The sequence below is a fragment of the Pollicipes pollicipes genome, unplaced genomic scaffold (assembly GCF_011947565.3).
Source record: "Pollicipes pollicipes isolate AB1234 unplaced genomic scaffold, Ppol_2.1 Scaffold_3087;HRSCAF=3621_pilon_pilon_pilon, whole genome shotgun sequence".
Lineage (NCBI taxonomy): Eukaryota > Metazoa > Arthropoda > Thecostraca > Pollicipedomorpha > Pollicipedidae > Pollicipes > Pollicipes pollicipes.
In genome coordinates, this window is record NW_023596225.1 from 5,729,727 (window position 1) to 5,754,429 (window position 24,703).

Consider the following 24,703-nt stretch of genomic DNA (forward strand, 5'->3'; position numbering starts at 1 on the left):
GCATAATAAACATCTCCAGAGGGCAGAATTCCGCCATCAAACACTTCTGTATTAGCTGCGTCGGGTCTCTCCCAAGGCTCTATATGGCAGAATTTCTTCTAATGCTAATGCCTTGTCAGGTAGCCTGGTAAGTCAGACACTCTAAAGGCTTGGATTTATCATTATTGAGCACCGCCATGAGCCAGGAAAACGGTCAACCGAAGGTTGAAGAGGGCAAAAATGGCGGTAAAAATAAGTTCCGTGCTTCAAATTGTCTCCTCCATTCTCTGTGAATTGTCCACGCTTGGGTGCATATCAAACATGTCTGGGCGGCTGGCGAATTAATCCAAGTTATGTATGAAGTACTTACAAGTTTGCAGTTGGAGCATCTTGCAGAGAAATTGGTGAAAATTTTAACCATCAGGTGGTACCTCTAACGCCAATTGAAAAGGAAGGAAGAATAAAGTAGTCTGACACTGGTATGATACCAAGAGAAATAAAAGTAGCTAAATAAATATAAAGACTGGTGCCTTTCTCGAAAAATATTTTAATCAGCTGATTTGACTTAAAATCTGTTAATATAAGCCCTCTAGTGGTGATATTCATTTTGTAAGTTTACGTTATAAGACATTTCTTGAACTTTTCACTCATGCATTTCGGGAGAGATGCAAATTAGTGATCAAGTTTCCTGGGGAAAAAAATGCGTGGAGTAAAATTATTTACCAGGCCCTGCTGATGTTTGCACCAGGCTTTGCTTTCGTGGTGTGGTGGTGAGACCAAACAAATACGGGATGCGTGAAAACCTTACAATTAGCGCACAACTGCAGATTATGATGCATTTTGTAAACAAACCAAATTTAATGCGTGCAAGCGGCTGGGGTCCCTGGGGTTCTTGGGTTTGGAGGTACCTGGCGCCCTTGCTCTGTACATGCATAGCCATGATTTAGATGAAGGTGAGGCAGGACATAGCCATTGGTGTCCAAGTTCTGCGGAGCCTCGTTTATGCGTGGTGGTTTCAAGTGAGCTCGGTTTTGGATGACATCTGAAGACCTCAGAAAGGGAAATAGGGGTTTGGCATATGCAGTGAGACAATGTCAGGCAGGAGTGAAAAATTCACATAAAATATGGGGAAAAGTAGTGAAAAATTCCTTCTCATAGGGCGTTGCTTTACACCCAAAGTCGGCAATTCTAGGACACTGTTTTTGACTGACAGGTGTTTTCGGGTGCGTGTTGGTTCTTATCACTCCGACGGGTATCCGCAGGATAATGGTGTGCCTCAGGGCAGCTTATCAAGTGTCATTCTTTTCGCCGTGGTAATTAGCGACATAGGGGACAGGCTTCCACATGGAACCAGCCGTTCTCTGTTCCTAGACGACTTCGCTCTTTGGTGTAGCTCATCGACCACTCGCACGATGGAGCGACAGCTGCAGCTGGCTGTCAAACGTCTGGAGAAGTGGAGTGTGCTGAATGGTTTGCTGTTTTCCACAACGAAGACAACTGCTGTCCACTTCTGTCGTCATCGCCGTCGCTGTCCTCAAATGAAAGCCAGACTGTATGGGCAACGCGTTGCCAATGCCAGCACCATGAAATTGCTCGGTATACGGTTTGACCGACGCCTAACGTACCGTGAGCACATAAGAAATCTCCGCGACAAATGTTTAAAATCTCATCTAATCTAATCATCCTATCTATCTAATCTAAACATCCTAAGGTGCGTAGGACGTACATCATACGGTGCTGATAGGAGGACACTCTTACTCCCGTATCTTTTCCTGATTCGTTCAAAACTTGACTACAGTTGTTTTATCTATGACGGTTCTTCAGACCTGATCAAACATACTTTGAACACGGTGCATCACGCCGCACTACGTATCGCCACAGGGGATTTTCGAACATCGCCCATAGATAGTCTTCTGGTGGAGGCTCACGAGCCCCCACTAGCATTGCGAAGGCAGATGCTGGGACTGCGCTACACGTGCAAGCTGGCGCAGGTCCCAGATCATCCCACCTGCAAAGCAGTGTTTTCGCGTACCTTACGAAGGCTTTTTCTACGCCAACGGTCTCCACAAACTTCCCCTTTTGTGTACGAATGAGAAATTTTTTAGACATGAGCGGCCTGAACCTATGACGTGTCATCAGACCTAAATCCATGAAGACTGCTTCTTGGGAGTTGGCACCACCAAGAGTGGACGCTTCGCTATCAAACATGCAAAAGCAACGCGTTCTCATGACAGAACTTAAAGACGCAGCCTTAGAGCACATAGCCTCCTTTGACAGGTACATGATTGCTTATACAGATGGATCGAAGACGGATGCAGGTGTAGGTTGCGCTTCTGTGTGCAGATCCACAACCCGGTCTCACACTGCCTTCACACGCGTCGGTCTACACTTCCGAGCTTATAGCCATCAGCAAAGCTCTCTGTTTTATTGAAGTGGACGATAGCAATCTGTATTTGATTCCTCCCGACTCCTTAAGCAGTCTCCTGGCTGTTGGCGGTTTCTCCCCATCGAATCCACTGGTTCAGGACATTCAATCGCGTCTTAGCTCACTGGATCGAGCAGGAAAAACGGTCGTACTATGCTGGATCCCAAGTCACGTGGGGATCTGCGGAAATGATCTTGCTGATGCGGCAACAAAGTGCGCTACGACAGGGACACGCATTCCTATAACACCACTACCAGCTCAAGACATGTACTCCGCAGTGTCGTCGTTTATGCAGAAGCGATGGCAGTTTCACTGGAGCTCGGTGAGCGCCAACAGAATGCGGTTCGTAAAACCCCGTATTGGACTATGGCAGTCGTGTTTTCGGGACAATCAGAGGGAAGAAGTTGCCCTTTGCCGGTTACACATAGGCCACACATATGCTACGCACCGTCACCTGCTATTGGCTGGCAACAGACCATACTGCAGTCGATGCTCTGACCCGCTGACCGTGCGTCAAGTACTGATCGCTTGCCGTCGCCTTACTGCAACGAGAGCGCAGTTTTTCGGACACTGCGTCCAGAGTCGCACGCTATGTGGCTGTTTAGGAGATTCTACGCACGCTGTCAACTTTGGTAGAGTGCTCCAGTTCCTTCGCGCTATAGATTTCTTAGTAATCTTTTCATCATGACACTAGGCCTGATCATCAAGGTTTTATAGGGTGACTTGATTGATGCACTTGCCTGATTGGCGGTTCTGCATAAACTGAATTCTGGGTTCTGCATAAATAGTTATGGGCGCTGCATGACCTGCAGCAGTCGATGCGCCCTAAAACTCCAAATCATCATCATCAATGACGTTCGCAACGTTCGCTGGCCTGCTACCAGCCATCGCATTGCGTCGCGGCGTGCAAGTGCGACTAACGCGCTGTGCCATACGTGCTCTGCTGTAATGCTGTGACAATATGGAAATGTCTGTTTTCGATTTTACGATAGCATGATGCACCAAACCGCAAGCACTCACCATGCTATGTGCGTTCGCAGTGCGTGTACATGTGCGATGCATTTCTTTCTCCGGCAGGTTCTGGCAAGACCTTCCTGGAGAACCTGCTGCTGACGGCTGATGGCCAGGCGCCGGCGGCGAGGCCATCGCCGTGGCGTCGTCCGGCATTGCCGCCAGCGTCCTGTATGGCGGCATGACTGCCCACTGTCGCTTCAGCATCCCACTCCACCTGCACGACGCGTCCACCTGCGACCTGCGCAACAGCTCACCGGCCGCCGACGATTTCAGACGCTGCGTGCTGCTGGTGTGAGATGAGGCGGCAATGGTGCACCGGCGGGCCGTGAAGGCCGTCGACGCGACGCTGCGCGACGTGCGTGAGTCGGAGTTCGGTGGCCTCCTCATCGTTTTCGCGGGCGACTGGCTGCAAATCCTGCCAGTTGTCAGGGGCGGTGGCAGGTGTCACATTGTCGACGCGTGTCTCAAGTCGTCTCCCCTGTGGCAGCACGTGACGTGCCTCGCGCTGCGCACCAATATGCGCGCGCAGCTGCAGGGGGACGCCGAGGCGGGTGAGTACGCCGTTTTCTCTGCCGGCTGGGGTCCGGCCAGCTACCCCTGTGCCCCTACACAGAGGACCATGTTGTGCTGTTACCGGCGGTGCGCAGCTCGGCGTGGTCCTTGGATGAGTTGGCGGCCCGGATTTACCCCGACCTGTCGCAAAACATTGGCGACACAGAGTGACTCGAAGAGCGGGCCATCCTCACCGTGTTCAATGCCGGCGTCAAAAGAATCAATGACCACGTCATTGACCGTCCGCCGGGGCTGGGGCACGTGTGCACGAGCGTAGACAGTATGTCCGACAATGACGCGGTGCCGCTGGCCACCGAGGTTCTGAACAGCATCGAGCTTTCTGGCACGTCAGCACATTGCATCCGGCTCAAGGCCGGCGCTCCAGTCCTCCTCATGCGTAACTCGACGCACCCAACTTGATCATCGGCACGCTGTGCGTGACGGTCGCTTTGTCCGCCGACATCCTGGAGCTGAAAATTATCACCGGTCCAGACCACAGCCACGTGATCGTTGCGCCTCGGATTCCGATCGAGTCCACCCCGGACTCTGGCCTGGGGTCCTCATTCCGACGCCTGCAGTTCCCCGTGAGCGTGGCGTTCGCAATGACAACAGGAGCCAGGGCCAGACGAAGAAGCGGGTGGGTGTGTACCTGCCCGCTCCCGTGTTCACACACGGGCAGCTGTATGTTTTCATGTCTCATGTGGGCAGCTTCGCCGGTATCGAAATTCCAGTCATGCGCAACGTGGTTTACCGAGAGGTCCTGCGGCAGTGAAGGCGACCGCGGCAGTGGCAGCACTCCTCCCCAGTGTAACACCTGGTACCACACTCAAAACTGCAACGTCCTTTGATTAGTGCACTTTTACTGTGCAGTGCATTTCATGTTGTGCCGTGTATGTGAAAAAAATTCGCACTGCATGTCATTGTTCATGTAAATCCGAACGATTGCCGGTGTGAACGGTGCAGATCGCGCGCAGGTGCACGTCACAGCGCATGACATGGTTCATTGTGGTGTAAACCCGAGCCGTTGCCGGTGTGAACGGAGCAGTTCGCGCGCCAGCGGAGCCCATCTGCGGCGGCATTGGTCGGCGGCGGCCGGTCATGTGACGTGTACCGTACACTGATGTGCTTGCGTCAACACTGACAGTGCACGCGATGTATGTTATTCATTTTGGTGTGACTCGGAACAACTGCCGGTGTGAACGGTGCATGTCGCGTGCGTGTGTAAGTCACAGTGCATGTCATAAGTTCACAGTGCATGTAATTGTCCATGGTGGTGTAAACCCGAACGATTGCTGGCGTGAACGCTGTAGCGCGCGCGCCAGCAGAGCCCATCTGCGGCGGCATTGGCCGGCGGCGGCCGGTCACGTGACGTGTACCGTACACCGACGTGCCTGCGTCAACACTGACAGTGCACGTGATGTGTGCTAGCCATTGTGGTGGTAATCGGAACAATGGCTGGCATGAGCCGCGCGGATCGCGCGCGCGTGTAAGTCACAGTTCATGCCATAAGTTCATGCCATGTAAAATGACCAGACAAAATTGTAGCTGACGTTTAAGCTGCATAACGCGATCAAAATGGGCGCGCAAATATTTTGAATCATAGATCGCATGAATACAGCAAATTATCACGCTAACCTAGGGAATGGAGCCCATGGAACACCTCACCTGACCCAGCCCCTGCGAACTTGTAACGGGGGTCTGCAGCCCTTTGCCCTGACCTGGACCTTTCATGTCAGCATGATTTCTAATTCTTGTTTCTTTAAGATGCACCCATTGACTCTTTCCGTCTGCATATATATGTCCAACTTAGGCAATGAATTCTTGAAAAAGTTTTGTGAGAGTTTGTCTCCCGGTTTTCCAGCCGAAGGCACTCGACCGGGACGCCAGCCAATTAATTATCAATAAACCTTGCAGCTGATGTTATGGCCTATTCGGAGAAGAAGCAGTCTTGTTGTGATCCAACCAAAGATATTTAACGGCTCCCACCAATCTTAGAACCGTTTCAAAAAGCCAAACAAGCTGCGGTGGACATGTATCCGCCGTTAAGCATTGCGTGCCGATTACACTTGTGGCGTCATCAGTCGAAGCAGCGGAATTTGGCCAGACGGTTATACCTTCTGTTCTAGGGTCTTGAGTCTGTCCGGCAGTGGGCCGGCGGACGGGTGGTACGCAGGGGCAATTTCGGCTCAGGCATGGCGGTCGGCGGCCCGCTGTACATTGCTGTCGCCGTGCGCGCACAGGCGTGGCTTTTATTTTCCAACATTCGCAGTTGACGTGGGTACACTTTCAGTCGCATCGCGAGTTTGTGCAACGCATCGTTGCGCTGCTTTTTGCAAGACAACTTCAAGATGCCAAGTTTTGATATTCCAGATGATACGGTCGCACGTATCACACGGCACGGGATCACAGATGGATTTTGTTCTCTTCCGCGGATTTGCACCTTTTGAGCCACATTTCGGAACCTATGACACTAACAAACCTGGGATTGTCGCTTCAATGATGAATGGAAGGAGCGAGATGATAATGTTAGGTGACACGTGCCACATGTCATGGCACCCATGTGTTGAACTATGGATTTACACGATTTTGCTCTTTTGAGGGGCTTGCACGTTTTCGTGATATCTCAGAAACCATGGAATGAAGTACATAGAGACTGACATGCTTCGATCGGTGATCTAACGGGCAATCACTGAAACGTGTACGATGTCATGCTGCACGTGTCATGTGACACGTGCACATTAGTTGTGAAGCTGTATTTTGCCGATTTCGTCCATTTTTAGGCTTTACACGAGAATTTACGCGAGCCCCTGACTTACATTGGTCGGGGCCCCTGAAACAATGAGAGGCACTCTGTTGGAGCGGGCCAGTGCGCTTATCAGTGGGCTACGTGTTGGAAAGGGCGGAGGGCACCGGAACATTGAGTGTTTTGAGTGTCGTGGATGAACGCTGTTGCCTGTCGATGAGTACCTGTGATGCGTAAATCCCTATGTCTGTGTTGCGATATGTATGTAGTGTGTTACGCATAGCCGGTATTATGAGAACAAATGTCTGCAGGCATAAAATCCATGTCAGAGCAGGCACGGGATGAGTTCAAACTTACAAACGTGCTACGATATCGACTTTGCATAACACCGTCATTCCAGAAAATGTTCAATCAAGGTTGAAGCGTTGAGAAATATAAGTAATAGTAGGCCGTGCAATATGACAATCAATATCTCCTTTGCACCATGAGCTGTAGTGCCGTCTTCAATGACCAGAGAGAAGAAGCGACAGACATTATCAGATTTATCAAGAATGCATCCGAAATGGTCATCAGTGCCAAGACCGCTGTGATCTTTAACGAAACATGTAAAAGCAACAATCTGCTTTGCGCAAGGTTAGGAATATATATATGTATGACGTTGCATTATGATTTAGATTGAAATTGTTTCGCAGAAAATCACTCATATATTCGTCGTTCTTTATATTCTTTCCTTTGAGATCTTATCTAAGCATCGGAAAAGCGGAATGGCACACGAGATAAGTTTTGAGTTTTAAAGGATAAAAATTGTGCACTACTATTTAAAACATCTAGAAACTGGCACACTTCAAAATGACGACATAAGACCGGGCATTAACTGTCGCTATGTAGACGATATGTTTGTGGAAGTTGAACGCCTCAAAAACACATTTGAAGAGCAGTCTGATTTAAAATCCGGTAAACAACTAAGTGTGCAAAACATAACACCCTTTCTTGACGTGGTGTTGATTGACAAGGACAATGATTTAAAACGAATGTACACCGAAAACAGACCAACAACGGACGGTTCTCAAATGCTGATAGTAAGTGTTCTCGACGTTACAAAAGTTGCGTCATAACGCCATTCATTAGACGTGCATTTAAGCACTGCTCTGATTGGACAGGACTGCATTCGGAATTGGTAAGAATCATACAGATCTTGGTGAACAATGGTTTTTCAAATTCTGACGTTGAAAACGAGATACAGCGACATATGACAAGACGCTTTGACGGCGAACCAAAACAAGATAACCAACTAACCGTCAAACTGTATTATTAAAAGTAAATGGCATCTGCCCACAAACGAAAAGGCTCTACGGGAAATCATCTCTCGATATGTAGAAGGCAAGAACGACCATGAAATTGGCATTATCATTTATCATTTTAATTAGAAAATATCCAACTTTGGCATCAGAAATAGCCCAGATAAAGCCAACAAACTAAAACCCGTGTGCCCAATGACACAATGCAGTGTATCAATTCAAATGCAACACCGAAGCCTGCATACTTCGTATCAAAAAGGCACTGATGTGGCCACAACGACACCCAAACGACGCCTGACAACGCACTTACGTGACGGGGCACCCCTGGACCACATGCGACACGAACGCGACAGGACATTGACACGGCAACGACTAACAGACAACACTGACGTTTTACGGACGCGCAGTGACAGAAGACACCCACAAATTTGGGGAAGTATTTTCATTAATGGACCTTCTCCAGCCCTAAACAGACAAACAAATTATTATACAACTCTTGGACTGTTAGGTAGTGAGCGGTCAGCACTATTCATGCCATGGTGGCAACATGTTTGTGTCATATTGATCATCGTGTTCCCATTATGAGTGTATTTCATATATATATATATATATATATATATATATATATATATATATATATGTGTGTGTATATATGTATATATATATATATATATATATATGTATATATCAAAGTGTAAATAGGATGCTGTCTTACTTCAATGAACCATGCCTCATTTGTGTTCTCCGTAACAAAATATGTTTTAGATAGAAGTGCACAATTTGCGTCCTGTAAAAACCCAAAACTTATTTCTTGTGCCGTTCAGTCTTCTCCGACAATGAGATAAGACCTCGAAACGCAAAAATGTAAAAAGAAACGAACATATGAGTGATTTTTCGCGAATCATTTTGAATCTAAGCGATAATGCAAAGTCAAAAGCCGGGAACCTAGAACGATTCATAACAGAGCATGTCACTGCTGATTCAGCAGCCATTTTTAATCGAACATGCATATATACCCATATATATATATATATATATATATATATATATATATATATATATATATATATATATATATATATATATATATATATATATATATATATATATATAAGTGCATTTTGCTAAGAAGCGGGCTTGCGGATAAGTTATGCGTCAGATTTCACGCCCAGCAGTGGTCCAGAATCGGCCAAGACAAAAGGCCATTGTGGCTTAAGTGGATCGGATTTGTTGTTGAAAAGTAGCTTCAGTGCGTGTCCACGCTTACTAACGACAAGCGCATGGCAGGGCAATGCTAATAATGCACTGTCAACGATAATGATGTCTCAAAAAACGGCCACACCCAATGCTCACATGCATTTCATATATTTTCGTGATTGACGGCGACAACGTATTTAGATGCATGTTTCGGCGAAGATGACAGTATATCGTGCAATTTCCTGATTGTCTAGCCTCCGGAATATTTGGCCGAGTTATAGTCTGGGTGATATAACGGGACAGGTTTGGCAATCATGGGTTGATATGTGGTTGATAGCAATATCCCCTCTGCATGTGCGTTGTACGTATGTTTAAGCACCTATGCCGGCTAAATTTGGAAGTTATGGAATTGGACAAGAACCGCATTATACATATTCCTTTAACTTCATCAAGGTGGTAATAGGTCACTGATCTAAAATGACAAAGATCAATATTTCGTTTTTAGGAGCATACAGCCTAGCGTAATCTTTGTCGCCTATTCAATGCAAAACTCAAAGCAGTCTTGCGTGGCTCTGAGTGCCATGACCTTGGAAAGGTCAAAAAGGTCACTGACCGAGAATGGACACTAAACAATACGACGTGCTCGGACGTAAGGCGGCAGCTTATCCCGCTGAGATCTCAACAATCACTAAAACCCAAACCTACTGGCTGGTTTTAATTTTTTAAGTTGAACAGCCCTCAAGGATTACGCTATGTGGTATGTTCCTTACAGCATCAGGCCAGTCTTACCCATATGAGTTCTGTAGCCTCATCGAAAATTTGAAAAGTTCAGAAAGATATTCGTGGCCATTCCTGTTATCAGTAAACTCGAAATGAACATCAGAAACCATCAGATAGAGAAAAATGTCCAGTAGAAACCAGATTGGTTTGGCCTCTACGCGATGTTTGTACTCGATCCAGGATCAATTGAGTTTGTTGTACCACTAAATTCGATTGTCTATTGTCTAAGAAACTATCTTAGAGATGTGCGGCTTCACAGAGTATTCCGTTGTTGCATCAGATTACGCGATCCCCTGAGAATTGCCTTCGGTGGCAGTCACGACCACGCTTTGACCTGCCAAAGGTCAGTGACTTTGCAAGGTGCGTCTTATGTTGTATTCCAAAAGATCTGCTATTCAATTGTCTACAACAACGCAAAGTTTCACGCAACTAGGATACGCCGTAAGGAAATCTGAAAAATGAAAACGATGAAAAATTGTGGAGTATCCTCTGAGGTCAAGTCAACCCTGTCTCATCCGAGCACGCGATACTGCGCGCGCTCTGGAGACTCGGCGTGACCGGCTTGTCCGACGACTTGGTTCCTCGTTGCACTTCGTATAAGCGTCGATGAAGGGATCTCTATCTGTCCCGAACATCCCGCCATCAAGCGCTCATAAGGCCTGGCGTGCACAACGTCGGGAGAGAGCAGGCTATATCCTGTTCTCTCCGAAGGCATGGTGCACCAACGGATAGATCCAGCCACCGCCGTGCATAATCCGGCATCTCGGGTGGTCCCCACGGGCCCTGGGTCATATCATGACCTATGCCTCCTTATGCCGTCACGCCTGGAGTCAAGTGAGAAACAACAAAACCAGTTAGCCCTTTCTTAGTAAAAAAAAGAGGTGAAGCCAGGAAAGAACCTTGTTGTGGCCAGAAACTTCAGAAAAATTCAACCGGAAAGCCGTTGTGTCCAGGTGTTGTACCTTTTCCATTAACTGTAATGCCCCTCAAAGATCTTGTGACGTAATCTTTGAGCCCGGCTGCATGGTGTCACGTACGTTCAGTGCAGTGGAGGTGTTACTGGATACATCATTTGTCTAGAGCATTGCTATTTTCTCCTCTGTAGTTCACTTCTGGACTCCGTGTAAACTCCGCGAGAACCACCATTGCTTGGGTATTTATGCGATGCCCTGCCCAAATATACTGGATGTTTTCCCCCAATAATTATTTTGTTTGTCTTAAGACAAAAATGGAACTATTTTATTATTAGTCATGCCATGAAACGCGAGAGCAAAAGGTTTATCCCTCAATCATCGGGCGTTTCGTTTCTTCCAAATCATTCTTGGCATCATTCTACAGAACTGATTGATCTGACTGAATGACTGATCGAACTGATTCGTGAACAAAGTTACGTAGAATTTTTAAAAATTCGTGCTCGCAAGTCTTATTTCGACGACTCAAAAACTGTTTTGAAGTACACGCCAGCTGTGCCATTTTTAAAGATTGACGGCAAGAGCTGATTGAGATTTACGTCAGGAACTGGCGTCGTAAATGACATTATTCCGGTCCCTTCTCCCGTTCTAGAGGTGGAACGGAAGAGCGAAGACAGGATCAGTGCTTTCGTGTTACTGGAACTGTTTATGTGTTCAGAAGACATCATCAAAATCAGAAAGGTGAACTAGTTTGATCTTTGAACGGTGTGAACCGATTTCGGGAGCTCCCGAAACATAGTTGCTTTCGCGTGCCAGGCGCCTGTCGCCTGGTGTTATCCTCGGCGGCCAACGCCGTTCCGTTTACCGTAACTGCAATCCGGAACGTCGGCTGTCTTGCCCCTAAAATTGGAAGCGTAGTGATGTATTTTCTTTCATGTAATTTGTTTGACAAGTCGTTTGTGCAAAGGACGGATGTCTTCAGGCAAATATGGATTGACCTTTTTCTGACCTCATTTGGATTCCCTCTGCTGAACCCTTACGACAGCCCGTACCTTTTTCCGGACAAGGGCCTCGTGGGTATATCATTAGGGGGCGCGTTATCTTCCCGGCTGAGAGCTAAAGGGACATACCATTCCGTTCCAGAGCAAGGTGTCTACCGGCTGCCATTCCGGCAAAACAGGTGGGGGGGGGGGGGGGACTCCTGGTCGATCCGGAGGCCCTCAGAAGATGCATTATACATTGGTTTCTCCCTGACGCAGGAAACCCTTCGGACATAGTAGCTGGCCCCGAATCGGTGCGGGACGTCGTTCCCCAAAGCGGCAAGCGGACCGAAAATTTGGCTCTTTGGGCCCCAAGTCCCGAGGAGATCTTGGGGCTCCTCGACTGCTCTGCCCTCTGGTGCCCCGTGCTCCTTGTGCCCCCTGCCTCTGCGAATTTAACAGAACGCAACTCTACCGTCAATGCGCTTTTTAAGGATTGCCGTTTTAAGCGTGAAGTATACAGAAAAAAGAAAGCTTACGATTAGCATAGCACTAGGATTAGGTATACAAAAAATTGACAAAATATGTACATGGCATTTCTGACCAAAATATTAATCTTTGACTAGAAAATATAAAAAATACAACCTTGTGAGCCCCCACTTTCCAACGCAGTTCGCCCATTCAAAATATATCCAGAAACGAAGTCACAGCATCGCTTTGAATGCAGGAATGTTTTTCAATTTCTTACGCGTACAGCTGTTTTTCAAACACAATGGTATAAGAACCATGCGGCTCAACACAACAAATCGGCTACAGCAAGACACTTTTCTACGCCAAATTAACAACGTTTACAAAATGGCACCGTTTTAAAACCTTAATACCTAAGAAAAATAAGGAAACAAATTGACAAAAATTATAAATAAAAAAACAAAAATCAGCTCAAAAATGTAATTTTGAGGGTTTTTACAGCAGTTTTTTTCTTCAAAATCACCTCTTCATATATACAAAGCACCCAGAACGTTTTGCATCGAATGCGTCCCTTTCTGTTAACATGGCGTCAATAGTAGGCTAAATCGTACGGTCCCAAAATGGACTGCCACTTTTCGGGTAATTTATTTCATCTCTTGTTGGGGGGTCTGTCGAGCTTGTTTGGTGTCAAATCATGGGACAAAGGTAAATCAAAGGATTTTTGGCAAATTTTGGAGTGGGTCAAATTTTTGGAAATGCGATTTTGACCCATTTTCATATTTGGCAGCAGTTTACCTAGTCACGGCGTTTTAGCGGGGTGCACTTCGGTCCTCGAAATCAGTAAATCCCTTATTTGCGACGTAGCGCATCCCGATCAGCTGGCTAGTGCGAGGTGCACTATTGTCCATTTGTTCGCCATGTTCCGCATGCCATAGCTTGACCTTGATATGACCTAGGTCAAATTGGCAAAAATAATAAGTTAGCCTGATCCTTTGATAACTTAAGTCCAGAAGCTCAAGACCGTGATCCGGATAGTGTCGGAGCTATAAGCTCTGCGGTAGACTCTTACGGGGTGCACTATGGTGCAATAAATGGCTCGGGGTGCACTGTGGTTTTTTAACCTAACCTAACCTAACCTAACCTAACCTAACCTAACCTAACCTAACCTAACCTAACCTAACCTAACCTAACCTAACCTAACCTACTCAACCTACTCTGGGAATCTGGTGTCGCTAGCTTCCTTTGCTTTTGAAATTTTAGGGGGGCAGATTGACACTTTACCCGAGCGAAGAGCATTCAACGGGCCACCAGGGTGCGTGTTAAGTGTTGGGTTTTCCTAGCAGTGCACATAATACATCTGCCGTAGCCTCTTCACTGAAAATATGCCATTTGCACACACTGTTCTAGTCTGCATGCGTCAAGTCACTCTGGGCTTAGAAGCATTAGCTACCTTTACGTAGTTTGCGTGAGCGTTTGAGCCTTGAGTCTGGTTTCTGCCGTTTGGAGCGTTTTGAGTTTGGCTTTGTTTGGTCCTATCGGACGTCGCATTAGCAGCGGCACCTCGCTGCGGCCTGCTTCGCCTGTCCCATCGCAGCGAGATACTCCGATTAACGTTCAGTACGGTACACAAAGAAGCACCACTGCAATGCGTCACATATTCCTCGTAATCTGTCTCCAGGGTTACTTCCTTTTCGCAACATCCTTCAACGGCTCTTCCGTATCCGTCGCCCCCACAACTGAGACGCCGTCCGTCCGTCCGCGGCGTCCGCTTACGCGTCACTACGCGCACCGATTGACAAAAGGCGCCACAGTATGAACAGAAGGGACCGTGGATGAGTAGCAATGTGACTGCCAAAATGTCAAGTGAGCAGTGCTGGCTCAATCTTTATGATGACATGGATGCAAATATAATGTTTTCCATACTTCTCAAGCGTCTCAAAGAGTGCAGTTTTAATGAAACACTTTGGCTAAAAATTGGTGTCATATGGATGTTTTCCCTACTCACATACTCCATGCCTATTTTGCTAGGGCCCCCTTCTCGATCAGAGCATTTATCATCTTTCAGTCGCAGCAGAGCCCTGCTCCTAATCAAGAAATAGGCCTTGTCCGGTCAGAAGACTGCTGTCTACCTTACCTTGCCTTGGCTGTATTCATCAGGCTTTCCTGCCCTACCACACACCTTGACAATCCAAAATATTGGCAGGACAGGGTGGAAGCCTGTCTCTGTTATAACAGACATGCCGCTGCTTATCGGGTGTTCATCAAACCACAGACTTCTTTTGAGACACCGCATCGTTCATGACAGGCTGTACGTCTGGAAATGAACGGAACTTCCTGGTCGCAACGGGGAGCTTTCTGTTTGGCGGAAGCTTCTTTTTTCTATTTTGCTGCAACTCATCAAGGTATCTGTACGATATTTAGTGGGTTGATTTAGCTGGGAATATTCATGTTTATACGAGAAGGTTTTCTGTTCAGCTGCACCAGGTTTGATGAGCCAGAATTGTCTGGCTGCTCAGCAGCTTTGCAGCAGCATTACACCTTTGGTGGACATATGTGCTAGATGTTCATGAAACCCAAGCCGTCAATGCTTTTACTCAGCTGGAGTAGCTAAATAAAAACAGCCTCATACAAACATCATCTGTACGACTAAGCTACTTATCCCACTAAACTGAAGCTAAAGAAGACGCATCGTAGCTTTCGAGGGCCTCTCACCTTGCTGGGTAAAACACCCATATTCGCTGGCATATACAGGATGGGTTGATATACACCGTTGTAGCCAGGGCGACCTGCCCGGCCCAATGTGTGGTGCCGTCACTAGGTAGCATGCGTGGCTCTCGAAAGCAGGTGACAGTGTGAGTGGAGGCTGACTCTATATCGAGCTGACTGCTGATTGGCAGCGCCGGCCGGCAAAGCTGCTCGACACTGAGGCCACCTCCGATAATGCGGGGGAGGACCTAGTCGACAGGCATGGAGGGGTCAGCCAACTTTGTGATGCCGAGTCGTTATTTTCAAGGCTCGCTCTCTTGTGGTACGTGCAGAGGATAAGATGGAGATGAGCAACACCTTGTTTAGTGACGAACTCGTATCAGTCCTCTGACGTAACGGGCGGCAGAATCATTGCAGTTGACAGACCCTTAAAACTAAATACCTAGCTTCTTAACAATCTTCCTGTGCATGGCACTCGACAGGTTTTCCCACAATGACGTAGCACATTCAGATATTTAATCCAAGAGTTAGTACTTAATAAATCAATATTTTTTTGCCGCGCTTGATAAACGTCATCATGTCTTGCTTCGTGCATAATGCGTCAATCCGGGCAATGAAATGGCTGTGCACGGATAAAAAAGGATCACTCAAATGGAACCATGGCACCGAATGGCAATCCGTCGAGACCACGGGTTTTACTAGTGCAGCGAGTGTTCGGTGGAAAATAGCGGCACTCATTCCAACGGAAAGCATTGCATTAGAAAGCATATAAGCTATACGTGTTGCTCGGTCAGTACTAAATGCAAAGCTTAGAGATACGAATGCATTTAATCGGAGCACCAACGGGTGTGGGTACCGAGTAAACAGCTCTGAGATACTCGCTGTTATGCGGGCCATCCTGTTCACCATGCCAATCTCGATTATTTCTCACATTGACATGCATTTGCGATTGGAAAGTCATTTCCGATCGAGGTCTGGAAAAAGGCATGTCTTTTCCCAAGTATTGATTCAGGTGGCTCAACTCGAAATTGTTTGGCCTGCCGCTCGTTTTGACAAAAATAAGGGAGCACAGAGCCCGAAAATTTACGGATCATAAGGACTATTTGTGCTCGCTAGAATTCCCAAATTGTACATCTACACAAAATAAGCAAGGTGTAAGGATAAAAATACTGATAGCATATACACAGTGTACAAGAAAGAGAGCACCAAGTAGTGCACATGCATACCAGCTGCGTGGCTTTGGCCATGCACCTGGTGTGTACTCAAGTTCCTATAGGAACTTGAGTCCCACCGCTAAATATTTTCAGACGTCCTCATTTTTGTTTATTTCTCAGGAATTATCCATGTATAATCACTTGTGCTTATCACTAATATAGTCCGCTCCAAAACATTTTAAGAAGTGCGCACATATGGTTACTAGCTGTATGCCTTTGTTGCAGCCGATCAGTTACAGTAAAACAAGCATTATTGCTCCCCATTTTACCGCAACCTTTTTTTGAAGATAGTGAAACATTTGGTGCCTATTTGCTCGTCTACTTTACTTTATCCTGAACAACATACTAGTTCATACACCCACGAAATCGTGCATTATGTATGCCTATGTATTACGCATGCACGTCCGCTGCTTTCCTATATCACTGCAAAGTACGCACTCCAACGCAGCCTTGCCTGGCATGATTTCAACACATGGCCTCGTAATGAATTAAACAATATTCCAAATGTCAAAATTTCAAAGTTCGAAATCGCAGAATTCAGCGGATGTGGCATGAAGCATGCAATCACCGACGCTAGTGTCAAGCAACCAGCCGCACAAATCGATCAGCCTCTTGTGCCAGTAAGCCTACACGTGCCAGACACTGGAAAAGCTATCAGTCCCGCGCGGTGATCAGAAGGGACGACGCTTGCTCCACAGCAGCATACGATGAGCCCATCCTTCTTCCCAGCGTCATCCTATAATGCTGTCTTGCTTCCCAGCGTCATCCGACGAGGCTGTCTTGTTCCCAAGCGTCATCCGATGAGGTCGTCTTGTTCCGCAACGTCATCGGATTATGCTCCATCTTGCTTCATCGGTAGTAGACATACATTCCCAGGGAGATGGCCATCGTAAAAAGGGCCAAGACGTTGACAACTCTGAAAAGCGGACAGATCACAGACCTGGTCAGGTATGCCTGCGCAAATCTCCCATCCCTGGGTGATTTCACGTCCGAGCCTTGACCCTGAGGCGGTCACAATACGCATTCTCATTGTTTGTTTGATGTGTATTTGTGCGAGCACAGCTCTCTCAGGACAACACGCCAGACAGTACAAAAAGCTAAAACGTAAAAGACAAAAACTGCTTGCATGCACCAGACGAATGTTTGTATTACGAATGAAAAAAGCGACCATTGGACCGAAAGCTGCCACGAAACATCTTTTTCCGCACCCCATCACCCTTCCTTTAGCATCATCAATATGCAGTGCAGATATATTGCTGCCATTGTCCGACGTTGTTCTGAAACCACAACAGTAGCATGCCCCTGTGTCTTAGCTTGTGGTTGGGCCTGTTTTTATCTAAGTAATTATCTGGGCAGGGACACCGCTTCTCTGTTGTTTTTTTGCATCGTCTGGGACAGAGACGACGTCAGGCATTTGAACGTCACCAGCTTCAGGCAAAATTTTCTCCAGCAATCATGGAACCCATCATTATATGCCGTGTATTGGAGGGCGACCAAACCCGTCCTGATCCTTCAGTCCATAACTGACGCCAGCGTTATCATCGACCCGCTCGTTCGGCAACTGATGGCGGTGCTTCTCACACCTGACGGCGGCACGACTCACACCTAACAGCGGCGCGACTCACACCTGACGGTGGCGTGACTCACACCTGACGACGGCGCAAATCACACCTGAAGACGGCGCGACTCACTCCTGACGGCGGCGCGACTCACACCTGACGGTGGCGTGACTCAGACCTCACGGTAGCGTGACTCACACTCTCTGTTTGGGGTCCTCGTGCAGCGAGTCGGCGTCGGCCTTGGCGCGCTCCAAGTCGGTCATGAGACGGCGCGGGTCGGACGCATCCGCCGGCGCGCCGGCGCGCTCCTCCACCCCGCAGATCAGGTTGAACAGCTTGCGGCCCAGAGATGGCGGGCCGCTTGGCGCCGGCTCTGAGGGGCACACGGCTGTAGACGGTCAGAGGGATGTGCACACCCATTGCTGAGCAAGTGCTAAGCATGAGGTTGTTAGTGTTTATGTAAGGTCAGTAACTTCGTTTGAAGGTCATGGTGGCCAAAATTATAAAAGAATGCTAGGAGATTTGCATTGGAAAGGGCGTCAAATATTACTCTTAGCAGTATGTTGCGAAAAAAATGTTGATGGGGCATTTCAGGTTAGTGGCCTATTCTGGCCTTAAATAAGTTCATAGAAGATGTATAATACGGTTCCTGTCATCAATAAATCATAAATGAGCACCATGAACTACTCAATATAACAGGCTCTAGAATGACAGAACATGTTGGTTTTGATCTTTGTCTGACTTTATACAGAATCCTAGGTCCATGGAATTTATTCACTCAATTTTTGTGTTGTCTACGAATCTATCTCGGACGTGTTTGGCTTCGTCTAACGCTTCGTTGTTGAATCAGATTGAACGATTTCCCAGAAACTGTCCTCGCCGAATCCATGGCCTAACTTTGACCTGCCGTAGGTGAGTGTTCTTACAAGATGTATCTAAATTCTTGAGACCAAACGATAGCTATTTAATTATCTTTAGCTATGCAAAATTTGGCGCAGCTACGCCGCGTCGTTTGGAAACCATTCCGGAAAAACCTTCGGGGAGGGGTCGAATTGGCGCCCACCGAGCGCGTGTTAACCCCGCTTTGTATGATATCTTGCATGGACCGGTTGTGGAAGCTCAAGAGCGGACTGTGTAGATAAGAAACATACCCTCTGGGTATATAAAATGTGCACGCCTCGCGACCTGGTCTGAACTTTCCCATTCTTTATTGTTTAAGCCGGTCAAATACAGAAAACGGATTTTTTAGTCATTTCAGACCAGCTTTTTCCTGCTTAGCCTCTCTCTTCCCATTTTGCGAAACTGCGCCCCTGTGGTGGAGGCTCAACGAGCGTGGCGTGCGACGGATTCGCCGAAAGATGCTCACGTATGCTCATTGGAACCGTCTGAGGGGGCGTTGGCCAGGTTGAGTATCAGGGTTCTCCATGAGTAGTGGCCACGTCCGGCCGGGGAGAGGTCTTCACTTACCTGCGGGTGGTTGAGTCTTCGCCTCCTTGAAAACGTCGCAGGGGAGCGGTGTTCACCTTCCTGTGCGTGGTGGAGCATTGGCCTCCTCAAGTCCGTCGCAGGGGAGTGGTGTTCACCTACCTGTGGGTGGTGGAGCATTGGCCTCCTCAAGTCCATCGCAGGGGAGTGGTGTTCACCTACCTGTGGGTGGTGGAGTCTTGGCCTCCTCAAGTCCGTCGCAGGGGAGTGGTGTTCACCTACCTGTGGGTGGTGAAGTCTTGGCCTCGAGAACGTCGCAGGGGGGCGGTGTTCACCTACCTGTGGGTGGTGGAGTCTTCGCCTCCTCGGTTACGTCGCAGGGGAGAGGCGCACGTGGCTCCGTGCTGTGCCGGGACCAGAACGTCAGCCGGTGCAGCTGCCGGGCGGAACGGCCGGACCTGGTGTCATTCAAGCCCCTCTTACTGCCACGTGCGACGGCGCCATGCGGAGTGAGCGCTCTGGGAGTAGACTAACGAAACAGGCAGTACCTTGTAGCATATGTGTTTGGGTGAACATCTGTTTAGATCACTAATTATTTATTGCGTCCGTCTGGAGTAGAAAAAGGAGCATCTTCACGAAATAATTGCGCTTAGTTACTGCGTTAACACACCCTTATCTACCGATAGTTGAGCTTCCAACCGCCACCGTGCGGTAGGCTCTGACGAACTGGTGCCCCGGCCGTGGGTGCTGCTAAAGCGGCGGATGCGATACAACGCTGGATGCGTCAGCTTCAGACATGGAGCTCTCGCCACTCAGAGCTCATCGAATATCCGCAACCCCATGCACTGCGTACCTTAACAGGCTTAGTATGGAACTACAGATCTCGACACGTGGGGGAATCCCTGTAGTTATTGTCATGGCATCGCATAAGTAATGCTTCGGCGAGAGTGAGATAGGACATTAGGATGCCAAAGGCGGACTCACACATTCTTTTGGAATGGGCTCTGTGCACAAAGAAATGATGATAACTGCGATCAGCACTATCAGGAATAAAATGCAGCCGAAGTGGAGGAAATGAATGTCGAATACAGCTCTCTTCACCCACTCGGGTCTTAGATCTTCAAGGCCTGAAATGAGACCAAGAATTAGCCAAGCATGACCGGAAACGCCACTGATATTTGTCAACAAATACAACTTTAACACTAAAAACCTGAACAGGAGGAAAACAGGGCCTTGGCTGAGGACATCGCGGTGTACAACTACGTCGGGAACAGTTGAAAGCATGCATTACAAGTTTACTGCGTGCTACACTATCAAAATGCATTGTTTTAACGATCTCACACAAGGCAGGCCTGTACGACTGTATGTGCGACCTCAGGCCTCAGCACTGTAATGCTCCATCCTCTGTCTTCGATGGTTAAGACACAAACTTCAATGGATTTGATTGCATGCCATTCGGGATCAATCATGTAGTACTTGGCATATAAGATGACCAAAAAATTTACTCGGGGTAAATTATGGATGACAGTGAAAACGATTTACATTGCCCATTTGTGATGAGACATCAAACCAATACTTCATACGGACAATGTCTACTGAACAAGTCATCAAACAGGAGTGTAGTTTCCTATTCAATTGACGGGTTCCAGCCCCTCTCCCGCCGCAAACATACGCAGTTGAGCTCAAGTCCCAACTTTGAGAGGACAGTGGGTCAAATCCGGGTAGAAGCCCATTTGCTGGCGTATTTTGTGTGCTGCTATATTTCACTGTTTAATACTCTAACATATTTTGCGAAACCCCGGCCTTGTCATAATATGCGCAAATACAACGTTCACACAATTAAGAAATCCGGAAAAATGATTGAGCATTGCCCTTATCTGACTCCATTCCAACTCGATCTTTACCTGACCTGAACAGGACCTGAGAGACAGCATGGTATGGTCTTGTGCGTAGAACAAAAGGCTCTTTCGCTAAGAGCTGGTTTTAAAGGGAAAGTTTGTTTAAGGAGCTTGCTTTTAAGAAACCATTTTAGGTAAAAATGGCCAGATGTATCAACTGACGCTTACACCTAAACGATTCGTCAATAAGACTGTGATGGCATGGGCATCTACAAGGGCTCCAGACGATCAAGGTGACGGTCTGTTGGCGAAATACCCCAGCCGGTGTCGCATCACCAACCGCATTCTACATCCCGACCACAATCTGCCCACCCCGCCAGTCGTCTGCACGCGCGACCTCAATAACGGCCTGTTAGATATGCGGGCAGTCTTCCGGCATGTTAACGGGCGTGTTGCTGCAAGTGCGCCCGTACGTGGCTGCAAGTGCGCCCGCACGTGGTCGCAAGCGCGTCCGCACGTGGCCGGCTTCCTGCGGCCGACCCGACCGACACAGTTAGACACAGCGATGGCTGCGGCTGAATCTGGCCGAGCGGCTCCGCTGGGTGACCCCGGGATCGACCCCGAGTCGTACAGCAAGTGCGGGGGGAGGGGACGGATGTGCTCTTGTGGTCGCGGGGTTCAGGTAACCACATGCCACCGTTCTGTGTCGATCGACATTCGTGACCTGATCAGAAGATGGTGACGGCCACGTGACGCCGGAAGCCTGCGTGATACGGCCGCGTCCGCCCGGTCAGTCCTCGCGCCAGCACTGGTGCACGGTTCGTGGCCGCTTCCAAGGCCCCACGGGGGGGGGGGGGGAGGGCAGGGGGAGCGTTCTACACCAGCGCGCCCCAGCACATCCGGCGGGGCAGCAGTGAACGGGCGAGCTCCGGCGCGGCTTAGGCTGCTACAGCTGTGACCAGTTCGGTCACCTTCGCAGCGGCCGGGGGACCGAATGGTCTAAATAAGTGTAATTCTGTTGCTATTTTACAAGGAGCGTTTTCCGGAATGAGAACTCCGGTGTTATCCACCAGACAATTGAGATGTACATGCTCGCAGGTGCTTAGCCAGAATTTGCTTTGCGGGAGGGAGGAAGCGATGTCAAATCTCTCTTCGTTCAGGGTGCGGCGGCATAGGCCCCATGGCTCCTGCCCTATCATTTTGGGTACGCCTCTGTGTGCTCGAATGTTGACTCTGGCACCTATTCTCATTATTCTGAGTCACTGAATGCGCAGAGAGGGGCGGTGTTGTTATGAATTCATTATTTCCACCGACCCGGGCTCCATATCCCATAATCCAAAAGCGGCAGACCAACTAACAACAGCGAGTGGCATGTCTGGGAACCATTCATGCTGAGGACGAAATAAACTTGGCATTTTTTTACCAAGCGCACGATATCCCGTTTTCCTTACGCATTGTCTCATTCTAAATTCAGTTTTACCCTGCGAGTAAAGTCAAGAGAGTCAAGAGAGTCAAAGTCTGTCAAAGAGAAGAGTAAGTAAGAGTAAAGTAGAATAGAAAAGGTAATGATTAAAGCTGACGAAATGTTGAGCCGTTTCTAGATGATCATATTATACAGGTCGCAAATGTTTTTTTTTGTAAGCTTTAATACGCGAACAACAAAATGGTCCGTTTTTTGCGTAAACCAAACGGCAAACATTCCTTTGATCCTTGGACAAAAAGACAGGTTTCCACGACCTTCATATTTGTGTCACAGGCCGACAAACCTTAGGATGCCCTTATTGCCTCTCCCCCCAGTGAGTATCTAAATCACGGCATCCCGCGTTAGCAACCAGGATCCGCATTTTGTGACAGGCTGCCATGGAGCGAGCTGGTCTGGTTCGCTGTGAGTTGTTTCCAGGTTTGTCGGTCCAAAGACGATGTCCAAGGCATGACACACCCACCAGCGCATGATTACCTGAGCCACACGGCGGTACCGTGTAGGAGAATTCGATTCCAAATCGCACCATACCGAGGACCAGGCCCAGCATGATGCCCCAAAAGGCGCCCTGCCAGATAAAGACACAACAGTCGGATACACGGCCAACAGTCTGACGCAGTGTTGGAAGAGAGGCCTATTGCTATATAGATACAGCTATTACCATAAAGGTACGTCTACTAAACCTCGCCTTTGATTCGCCGTTTTTCAGAACGCAAACTGATAGGAGGTAGGGGGGGGGGGGTCCATGCGGCCCCTAGCGTTTCCAAACTTATGACGATAGAGCTTAGCAGAAGCAACTCACCAAGCCTTTTGATGCGCTCATTAACAAACATCTTAAAGGCACTGCAAAGTCTGTGCAGTGCAAAAAGGATCTCAGCGGAATTGTTACAACACATCTAAATTTTTCTTAACACAAGCCACTTGCAATGTGTGCCAAAGTTGAATGCAGTTAAGATATGAACAAAGCTTGTTATACTATTATCTTGTCTCAGCATACGACCACATAGAAAAACATTACGTATTAGTGAGCTTGCAGTGCAGCATGACAGTCTATATCATTACATAACTGCGGGGCCTACAGGTACTTCATTTACGAACGAACTATACAAACCTGTTCGAACAAACTATACAAACGAACCACGAACTTACGAGAACGAACGAACAACGAACGAGCGTGAGTATGCAGCATATACTTTTGGGGACCAAGTATGGATAGGCGCAGACACGAAGAGAGACTGCATCCCCATGGAAGGTGCTATGCAACCCTTTGGATGGTTCATGTCCTTCCCTACCCCTCCCTCACTGCTGTTGCTCTTTGTTCGCATTATTTTCAGAACACCAAATGTGCGCTGACAACATAAAGAAACAAAAAGTACATGTCTGGGGACATATAACCTTCGTCCCCTCTCTCATGAGGCAGCATTTAGGGACACAGCCGTTTAGAGGCATTACATAAGAGCATTATTAAATAGGACTATCCACAAAACCAAATGGTACTAAAATACCACCTAATGAAAACCCAAACATATCTGCCGCCAATTACGGATTTTTCAGCGTCAACCCTCGTGAGTCCATCGCTTTAATATGTTGTGGATGTCATTCGTCAATTGGCTGTGAGCTGCAGGGAATGGTCTTAAAAATGTCTAACTCGGTTCAAGACCCCATTCAAATGTAGGGATGATGAAAGAAAGTTGAAAGTTGAAAGAAAGTTGATGCAGCTTGCTTCTTCCACTCTTGAACACGAATAGCTAATCGAATTTTTTGCGCACCAGATCGACATACATTCAGTGCTGATATCACTGAGAGAAGGAGTCCCACCAAAGATCTTCGGCATACAACAATGAGTGATACACTGACATCAGCGCTCAGAGCACCCCTCGCCGCACCAGCGATACACCGACGTCAGCGCTCAGAGCACCCCTCGCCACACCAGCGATACATTGACGTCAGCGCTCAGAGCACCCCTCGCCGCACCAACGATACACTGACGTCAGCGCTCAGAGCACCCCTCGCCACACCAGCGATACACTGACGTCAGCGCTCAGAGCACCCCTCGCCACACCAGCGATACACTGACGTCAGCGCTCAGAGCACCCCTCGCCACACCAGCGATACATTGACGTCAGCGCTCAGA

At 48.0% G+C, this 24,703-nt stretch overlaps 1 protein-coding gene across 2 annotated transcripts; it reads right to left on the reverse strand.

Moving 5' to 3' along the window:
- Positions 1-16,371: 16,371 nt before the first annotated feature.
- LOC119090542 (sodium/nucleoside cotransporter) lies at positions 16,372-23,125 on the reverse strand. 2 transcript variants are annotated; one of them, XM_037213364.1, is made up of 5 exons: positions 23,047-23,125; positions 20,236-20,378; positions 19,591-19,687; positions 18,025-18,199; positions 16,372-17,183 (listed from the first exon to the last, which is right to left on the reverse strand). In XM_037213364.1, exons 1-5 carry the CDS (start codon positions 23,117-23,119, stop codon positions 17,117-17,119), a joined length of 555 nt encoding a protein of 184 aa, XP_037069259.1. In that variant the 5' UTR covers positions 23,120-23,125; the 3' UTR covers positions 16,372-17,116. The 2 variants fall into 2 exon arrangements, with proteins under 2 accessions (XP_037069259.1, XP_037069258.1); XM_037213363.1 differs by having other exon boundaries at positions 18,025-18,214.
- Positions 23,126-24,703: the final 1,578 nt, after the last annotated feature.

Coding starts and splice junctions, on each gene's coding strand:
- LOC119090542 (XM_037213363.1), bottom strand. CDS start 23,119: ATGCTGGGCCTGGTCCTCGGTATGGTGCGATTTGGAATCGAATTCTCC. Junction 19,688..20,235: donor AGCCCATTCCAAAAGAATGT/GTGAGTCCGCCT, acceptor TCCGCCCGGCAG/CTGCACCGGCTGACGTTCTG. Junction 17,184..18,024: donor GAGGACCCCAAACAGAGAGT/GTGAGTCACGCT, acceptor TCCGCTTTTCAG/AGTTGTCAACGTCTTGGCCC.